The sequence below is a fragment of the Poecilia formosa genome, unplaced genomic scaffold (genome assembly GCF_000485575.1).
Source record: "Poecilia formosa unplaced genomic scaffold, Poecilia_formosa-5.1.2 Scaffold182, whole genome shotgun sequence".
Taxonomy (NCBI): domain Eukaryota; kingdom Metazoa; phylum Chordata; class Actinopteri; order Cyprinodontiformes; family Poeciliidae; genus Poecilia; species Poecilia formosa.
In genome coordinates this window covers 494,965-503,748 of record NW_006800121.1, presented here as the reverse complement: position 1 = coordinate 503,748, position 8,784 = coordinate 494,965, and the positions used below count along the sequence as shown (strand labels likewise).

Below are 8,784 nucleotides of genomic sequence, written 5' to 3'. Positions count from 1 at the left end.
TTTTCTGAGTTTTATTTCACTGTGTGAAACTTTCAGCTGCAACACAACGTCTGCAGGCGATGCTTGGTACCGGATTTTCTTTTGGAGCATCAGAGCAAAAGGGGGCAGAGTGAAAAAGATGCAGAAAACAATATTCCAGATTTTTATTCGTAGGAAATGTTGGCGACCATGTTTGATTTCCCTTCCCTTTTGCAGCAACACACAGAAAATAAAATCCCAATATGATCCATTCCAGTTTGTCTTTGTAATGTGATGAAATGTAAATTTAAATTTTACATTGCAGCATTTTTTTTTTTACTGCTTTTCTGTTTCTTATGAGCTTTTTCTTGAATAGACTTCTTTAAAGTTGGAAGCTTTTCTTTTCAAAGCGATAATTTTGTGAAGGTTGTTGAATTAATTGGGTACTGATATGTACAACAGACTGATTTTTTAATTTTTTTTTTTTTTTTAGAAAAGATGAGGGAATTGTCCTGACTGACATCTGACAAAAATTTTAACATTCTTCAGTTTTTATTTTAACCTTGAAACACAAAGAAACTTCATACAACATTGTCAGAAAACCATCTTGTAACATAATTATGTCAAATGTAACAGGAAGGCAGTGAGAAAAATGTCATGTTAATAAAAAAGTGAGATACTTTAGAAAACTTAAAATATAGCCTCTTTTACATTTACATATAAAATTCTATTTACATTTACATATAAAAACAAATAACCATTCAAAATTAACGTCTACCCACATTATTTTATTCCCTGGCATCCCAGTTTAATTCCACAGATGATTGAAATCTTTTCTTGACACTCATGGTAAAATTCTCATCTCTGTTTGTAATTTCTTGTCACAGGAAATGCTTCATCCCTCCCAGAGTTCGTTAAAGTCGCGTCACATCCTACATCGTCGAACTGAAGCGACCAGCTTTCATCTGACCTTGTAAGAGACGTAATTTCAAAGTGTAATATTCCTTCTTCACTCTTGAAGCCTCCTTTTGTTCTCTTGCAGCCTCCAGCTGCGTTTTTAGAGTTTCTCTCTGCAGCTGGTCCAGATCCATCGTGTCCATATCGGACCCGGTCAAGACCCCCGATGTTGAGGTCTCCACCTTGTCCGAGATGCGAGTGCTGTCCGAATCGCAGATGCTTCTGGGAGGGGAAGGAGGGAAAGTCGTGAGGCGTTTTGTTCAGATGGCACTGCTGATCAAAGTAAACGAACTCCTTCGATCTACCTCGTCTCCGACATCGTCTGTGATTCGAATTGGTCCAAGCAGATGACGTCTGTGTGATTGTCACATGAGCTCGGACCAGGCATAGTCAAAGTTTCAGCAGAAAGACCTGCAAACTTAAAATATTGTAGGTGCCACAAATCTAAAAGTTTTCCCACTGACCTTGCATTTGGTTTGTGTACTCACTCAGTAAGTCGTGGATCTTCTGCTCGACCGGTTCTTGTTGGGGGGAAGTGTTTGTGGCCACGTCTGCCGTTTGACTCTCCGCTGGTTCCTCGCCGTCCTCTATGAGGTTTTCTCTCTCACCGCTTTTTGTCTTTTCATAGTAACTCATCTCTGAATCTCCGTCTCCTTCCTCATTGTCTTTGGGAAAGAAAATTTGGATTAAATAAAGAAATTTAAGAACCCCAGAGGTAACATGAGAACGTGTGGCTCTGCAGGTGGAACAATTTATCAGACAGGGTGAAAATGTAGGTTAGCTTCACCAGAACATCTCGTAAAACCATAAAAACCTCAAGATGTTAAAAACGTAAGTGAATACTAAATTAGATCAAATCTCCCATTTTATTGTCTTTTAAAGCAAAGGAATAATTTTAAAAATGACATTTTCTGGCAAAAACTGTCAGAGCCAGTTAAATATTATTTTCCACAAATATAAACTCTGTGTAAAAGTTAAACAGAACGAACAGAAACATCTGTGGTTGTTTGTGAGCATAAAGTTTCTTAGGTGAGACAGAGCTGCTTTGCTAGTTTTTTAAGTAAGTCAACATGAGAGGAGCTGCTTTGTGGATTGTATAAAGTGTTTGTACTGCATCTTCACCTTCCAACATGTGTAGTAGGGCTGTTGTACATGACTATTTCAGTAATTTATTGATTACTCTGACAATTAATCGAGTAATTGGATAAAAAAAAAAACATGATGAAATACTGGTAAATGCTACCATAGCAGCAGCATTAATATCAGATATCAACATTGGTCCAAATGTTAATACTTGTGCATCGCTAACAATAACTTTTCTGTAGTTTAGAAAATTAACCACTTGAGCAACTCCTAGCTGTGTTTCCAGCTAAGTGTCGCTCGCTGTTTTCATGCCGTTTTCATACATATTATTAGATCCTGGTTGTAAAATTATACTGTCAACCATATAAATTGTCATTTAAAACAACCTTAAATGAGAAGGTTGTGAAAATATGGATATATTACCACTTACAAACCTCTGAGTTGATGATCCACAGCGGAGGTCTGAGAGCGACTCCTCGTCTGATAAGTGACACGGAAGAGATGAACAGATTTAACAGAAAACCTCCACAGAGTAACATGACAATCCAACATCAGCTGGCATGTCAGTACTTCATAATATCTAGTTTCACATCAATATGAACATAACCAACTCTTCCATTCGTGTGAGAATATTTTAGATCATTAAGCTTTGGCTTCTCATGGAGATGAAGAAGGCTCTTTATCCCATTTCTATGTTATTGCCATCGGGCTGCAATGAAAGTCTGACGCAGTAGGCATATCATTACATATATGATACATTAAAGTTGAAATCTTTCAAAGAGGAAGAGATTTATCTCGACAACCAGGAGCTCGGTCACAAACCTGGGCGATGATGTGAAAACCTTTGCATAAATTCATCTTACCATCGACATTCTTTGGAGGAGAACAATCGAGTTCAACTGCAACGCGAGTTTTTCAGGTGTTGAGATGATCAACCTCGGATCAGGTTCTGAAACAGATCCATCATGGGTCAGGAGTTACGATACGAGCTCTGACTGAAGGAACAGATTTTGTTTGGATGATTTGAAAGAGTATGTTGTTTTAGGGATGCTGATGGAGAAGCAGAGGGAGCTGCAGTGTGTCTTAGATTAAGAGAAAGAGAGGAACCATGTAAGCATGAGGAGGTCTGGAGTGGTAAAGAGTGGTTCGGGAGAGCTGTGAGACGGCAGTGAGGTGTGCTGTAGGAGTGCATCAAGGCTGGGCTCCAAGCCACTTCTTGTTTCCTCCGATGAGGTTAGACAGGATTACAATATTCGCAGATGACATTATGATCTGCAGTGAGAGCAGGACGAAGGTAGAGGAAAAGCTAAAGAGGTGAAGACTTGCTGGAAAATTAACAAAGATTGGATTAAGCACAAAGCTCAAATGAGAAGAGCAAGAGTGGAACTCTACCGGGAGAAGAAGGTAGAGGACATTAAGGTTTTAGGCTCCATAGTTTGGTGTAGAGAGAGAAGAAATGGAATAAAACACTGGATGTTGCAGAGCTGAAGATGTTGATGGACAGGGTCAGGAATGAGAACATCAGTTGGTGTTAGATACTTTAGAGTTGGACATTTTTAGAGGAGAGAATTATTAGGATGTTGATGTTGGAGGCTGAGAGGAAGACCAACATCGACTTGAAATTAGTTGGTGTGAAGGTTAAGGATGCAGAGGACGGGATTAAATGGAGACAGATGATTCGCTGTGGCAATCCTTGAAGGGAAAAGCCAAAACAGAAGAAGACATTACCTTTAGGAGCGTAGAGGCCTTTATTGTTTTCCATTTCATCCGGTTGCTCATCTCGTCTTTCTTCCGGATGGTCTGAGTCGTTTCTCTCTTTCTCTTCCTCGGTCCTCCGTAACTTAGAGCCTGAAGGAATCCCATCGTCGTTCTCAGAGTCGTCTGTAGCTTCTGCTCCTGACTCTCCGGCTCCCTGAGCGTCGCGTCGTCTTAAATTATGAGCTGGTTTCTCTCTGTTGTTCTGAAATGTTTTACCTTTCTTCTGTTGAACAAAAAAAAATAACGTTATTGAAATAAAAACCCCAGTTTTTGCATCCAAGTGTTGCTCATTACTTTATACGTCTTTGTCCCTCTTTTGAATCCCTCAGTGTGCAGAAGGCCTTTCTGTGATGAGGGAAGATGTTTATTAAATGAAAAGGAAAATGGTATTTTACTGAAATAGGTGCAGAAAAAACATAAATTACCTCAAACCAGTGTTGCAGAGGTTTTCCATCAGAGAATATGCTGAGTTTCCATTTTTTATACGAGCCTTTTCCTGCAAAGTTCTCAAAGGCAGGCGGGGTGAACATGCGGCCCTCACACTCTATACACTCCTCACCTGCAGAGCGAAGGCGTACATGCATCATAAATAGACGTGGAAAAACAATCAAAAAGGCATTTAAAGCCAATGATGTCTATAGAGAATGAATTTGCTTTTAAAATTTACATGACAGGATGTTTTTCTCACTCATTTGCTGACATAACATTGAAAAATCCACTAAAAAAGTCATTTCTCCACTAAACCGCGCCACCTTTAGCTTGTTGTCGAGATCCGATTAATCATTTTACTCAAACTCGATGTTCTTACTTTTCGCCAGCTTTTGGACATCCATCATCCCCTTTTTGTCCCTACAGCTTACAGGCCACAGTTCTCGATCTAGCAGACAGAAAAGCCAGTTTATTTCCCAAATATTCCTGAATATTTACAAATACAAAAGTTTTGCTCTCTCAATAAAATACAGTTTTAAGTGCTTAAAGTCGCGTTTGCTTTCTGGAGCATGGATTCATTTAAAAGCCGAATACCTTCTTGTGTTAGTGACTGGTTGCAGTTGTCTTCTTCCTCATTGTAATAATAATAATCTTCATCGTGATAGTTGACACTCTCTCTTTTTCTCAGGTTATATTCTGCGTCTAAACTTTGTTCTTCCTGTCCAGAGTCGGACTGTAGCGAAGATCTTCTCCTCTTCATTTTTTTCTCCTCTTACTCACTGCAGTCTGCCTTGAGAAAGAAACCGTTTAGAAATCGAAGGAAATATAAACATAACCGGTTATTCCATAAAATATATATATATATATATAAAAATGTAATGAATACCCATAGTGAACTTTTGTCTCAGACTTCAAGATTTCAAGTTTCGCTGCTCAGTTTCCCTGTGATGAGTCAGGAGGTTACATTTATTGCAACAATCAAGTTTTTAATAAAGCATATTTTTATATAGTTTCTTCTATATTGGCTTAAGTTTCAAACTTTAAAAAAAATGTAACATCAGACAAAGAAAAAAACCAGAGAAATGTTTTTTCATAAATGGGGCAGAACGACGTCAGATCTAACAGTTTATCAGAGAAACAGCAAAGCAAACAGGTGGACTTTGACTACAGACTTGCCATGTAGACAAGAGGAAAAAGGTGGAGACGTCTCACTTTTTCTTTTTCTTACTTGATCAATCTAATTGAGCAGTAAAACGTTATGTAGGGTCGGTTAAACTGAACATTAGCAAATCGCATACATTCATCATCTTTCTCAAACTTTAAACATTCTTTTTTTTCACACAAGAAAACCCTTCATTCATCATTTTTACAAGATGTACATTTTTAAACAATCTCATAACTGTAACAGTTTCTAAAATAATCCTTTGGATATCATATGTGATGGAAAACGTGCATTATGCTAAAGAAGTTTTTTTTTTTTTATCTCTTTCTTTATAAACTCTCAGTTTTCTCAGTCGGTATCTGACATCTACCACCTCCTGTAAAGTCCTGATGCAGTCCAGGACCGAGGTGTGAAAACATCGTCAAGTTTTCACACTTTGGTGCATTTTAGTGGAGTTGGGTTTCAAACATGGACGCAAAGCAGCACATCTTAGTGAAGGGAAAGTTTTTTTTTGTTTAACTCATTAATGCGATGATGTCTAACAATCAAAGGTGATGTATAACAGTGGACCCAAGAAATACTTTGAACGTTTATCTGCTACTGTTAAAAAATAATCATCATGGTTTCTTGTATGCTGGTTTTCGGTCTGTGAAAACGTCAACAAAACCTCTTGCTGATTTTCTTTTCTTTCTTGCTGTTCATGCATCACATTCAAACCCAAATGAAGTGTTTAAGGCTGAAAACCAAATGTTGATAATCTCGAAACGCTTTTATTCTGTACCATTCTGAACGGTACAGAGAATACGGTCTTTCTGCAGGTCTGTCAAGGAAACCTGCAGCATATTTTATTTACATTTACAGGTAATTGTATTGGTAATAAATAAAACTCTTTTTGGTTTATGTCTCGTAAAATGTATAAAACATTTGTACATTCCAGCATAAAAAAAAAATATGAAGAATAAAACTCAGCACCTTCACCAGGAAATGATTTTGTTGCAGCTTTTTGTCCCGTTCCAGAGGTGTGCTCAGCTCAGCTCTCTCTAAAATGACACATCTGGATCCTGCTGCCACATCTGCTGCCTGTGGGAGGCAGGCGGTTGATAGGTATTTTTCTGAACCTACATAAAAGAACCACAGACAACGTACATTCATTTTATGGTCAAACTTTTGCAAAAGGATAAGACTCAGCAAACTGCTCCTCCGAGCCGTTCACAGAGCGTTCTGCCCTCTCTCTGCTAGAGCGGGCCTTTTATTTGGGAAAACAAAAGTGAGATGGGATAAACAATAAAACAGATGGCAAGCTCCATCTAACACACAGGTCATCAAGCTCTTTCCCTGGAGAGCGATTTCTTCCAAGGGTGGAGTGAACAATCAGTTCTCAGGAACACAGATATTCAAACACAGCAATCAAAAAGTTTTAGCGCAGTACGTCACTACTGATAGACTGCTAAAAATGATAACACAAAAAATCCCCAACAGCGGTCCTCGTCGGGTCTGTGACTGGCTGGAGGCTTATCTGCAAGCAGCCATCAGTGAACCAAATAACTGCTCACTCTGATGGAGGCCATCTTTGTTCTTTTAAAGGTCCAGTCAGGAGGCCTTCTCGCACCAATGCACCGTATGAGAGCTGTAGATGAAACACGGATGAGGGGATAATTTGTACAAATCAAATACAAAGGCAGCTGAATGACACCTCTGCTCGAGTGTCACAGTCTCATCACTAAAATGGGAAAAAGAACAAATTTGGTGTAAGTGCATCATATGTTGGCCTTTTAAAAAAAAAAAAATTCTCATTTAGATTTATTACTTGTAAGGGAGCATGAGCAAAAAAAAAAAAAAGAGAGACAAAAACTTGAGGGATTGTTGCTGCTCATCCTGAAAATAGAGATCTTAGACTTATGTTACATTTCATAATTGTAGCCATGTTTCTCTCCTAGATGTCCAATCTGAAGCCAGGCTTCCACATTTAGTCTGTTTAAAAATGAGCACTTTAAAAAGAAAGAGGTTTATTTTAAAATGAAATTAGTAAAACTACACCTTTATGGAAGACGTACAATGTTATTTTTTTATACAACTTCTATATCTGGCGTTTAAGTTTGACAAGCTGCCGATTCGATCTCTATTTTCTGAAAGTATGAGCCTTTTTTAAAGAAAAGGCAGACTAATTCACAAGATTAACATTTGTTTATAGAATAAAAGTGTTTTTCTTGTGGTTTAAATAATTATCATATACTAGCATAAATATTTTTGTAAATGTTTAATGGTTTAGTAAATACCTTGATAATATACCCAGATATCTTGTATGGAAGTAAATATGTGCCTCTGAAATTTGAATGTTGTATATTTGCACAAACTTTTTCAGGAATATATCTCATCCTTGACTTTCATTAGGATCATTTGGTTGGATTTAAGCGGCTGCTGGTTTATCCGCTACAAGCTGAAAAACTCTCGAAGTTAAAAAATATAGACAAACTGTCTCTAGAATTAAACTATTCTGTTTTCTATGTTGTAATTTTAGACGGGTTTTGTTTAAAGATTCTGCGGTTCTGGCACCGATCAGGTCCGGAAGCGTATGATGAAACTGACCTCTGCTTTTCATAGGAAGTGGTAAATCTCAAATAAGTCATAATTTGACGAATCATGTTTCAAATGACATCAGGTGGCTTTCTGTATCTTTTTCCCTTTTAACTTTAATCATCATTAGACATTAAAGTTAAATCATTTAAATTATTTAATTTCCCTTTGGTATTAATAAAGTATTTTTGAATTTGAAATCTGCTCTTCGTATCGACTCAGGTCTCTCTCTCTCTCTTTCTTTTGATGACCTGAAACGTTTCAGTGACGACACATTAAGCAGCCCGTTAAATTTAGAGCAACTGTCAAAAGGATTGAGGAAGTTTCTGTTTCTACTCACTTTCTTGCAGCCAACGATTTTCCAAAGCCACGAATCAGGATGATCTTTAGCTAACTTTACCGTCATCAAAATGTAAATTACTCTCTTTTTGTCACCGGTTCGCTCCATTCTTTCCAGAGTTTCTACATATTCTTCAGAAACAGCTGCATTTTAAACAGATACCTCTATTGGATGAATGTTTTGTTTTCAAGCAGCTACCAAAATGATTTCCCTCCTGCACATTGGTCCAGCTCGCTTATCTGTGGTTCTTAGAAAAAAAACAACTTGACATTAATTCAAAAAAGTCTTAAGAACCAAAGAAAACTTACAAATCAACAGCGAACGTCTTCCCCCTGCTGCGATCGATGAGCGGGAGAAATGAAAACAGAAACTTCCGTTGCAGACACGCCCCACGTCGTCTTCCTCCTCTGAGAACGAGGCAGATCACAGCATGCCTGAACTTAAGAGACTCTGATTCATGGAGAAACCACAACATTGTAGAGCTGAGAGACGTGTAACAACATCCAAGAGTTAAAAATGAAAC

At 37.9% G+C, this 8,784-nt stretch overlaps 1 protein-coding gene across 3 annotated transcripts; it reads right to left on the bottom strand.

The window, feature by feature from the left end:
• Positions 1–487: 487 nt before the first annotated feature.
• LOC103147436 (uncharacterized) lies at positions 488–8,707 on the bottom strand. Of its 3 annotated transcripts, XM_007565773.2 has the most exons (13): positions 8,570–8,707; positions 6,320–6,465; positions 5,072–5,127; positions 4,780–4,971; positions 4,565–4,633; positions 4,182–4,315; positions 4,051–4,101; positions 3,727–3,979; positions 2,862–2,947; positions 2,433–2,478; positions 1,404–1,580; positions 1,221–1,326; positions 488–1,137 (listed from the first exon to the last, which is right to left on the bottom strand). In XM_007565773.2, exons 4-13 carry the CDS (start codon positions 4,943–4,945, stop codon positions 891–893), a joined length of 1,335 nt encoding a protein of 444 aa, XP_007565835.1. In that variant the 5' UTR covers positions 4,946–4,971; positions 5,072–5,127; positions 6,320–6,465; positions 8,570–8,707; the 3' UTR covers positions 488–890. The 3 variants fall into 3 exon arrangements, with proteins under 3 accessions (XP_007565835.1, XP_016533898.1, XP_016533895.1); XM_016678412.1 differs by lacking the exon at positions 8,570–8,707 and having other exon boundaries at positions 4,780–4,975; positions 6,320–6,781; XM_016678409.1 differs by lacking the exon at positions 8,570–8,707 and having other exon boundaries at positions 6,320–6,780.
• Between the last annotated feature and the right edge of the window lie 77 nt (positions 8,708–8,784).

Excerpts from the sequence above, each read along its gene's own strand:
- LOC103147436 (XM_007565773.2), bottom strand. The coding sequence starts at position 4,945 with ATGAAGAGGAGAAGATCTTCGCTACAGTCCGACTCTGGACAGGAAGAA. Across the intron at positions 4,634-4,779 it reads CCAGTCACTAACACAAGAAG|ATCGAGAACTGTGGCCTGTA; the intron begins GTATTCGGCTTT and ends TCTGTCTGCTAG. Across the intron at positions 2,948-3,726 it reads AGGCCTCTACGCTCCTAAAG|AACCTGATCCGAGGTTGATC; the intron begins GTAATGTCTTCT and ends GATCTGTTTCAG.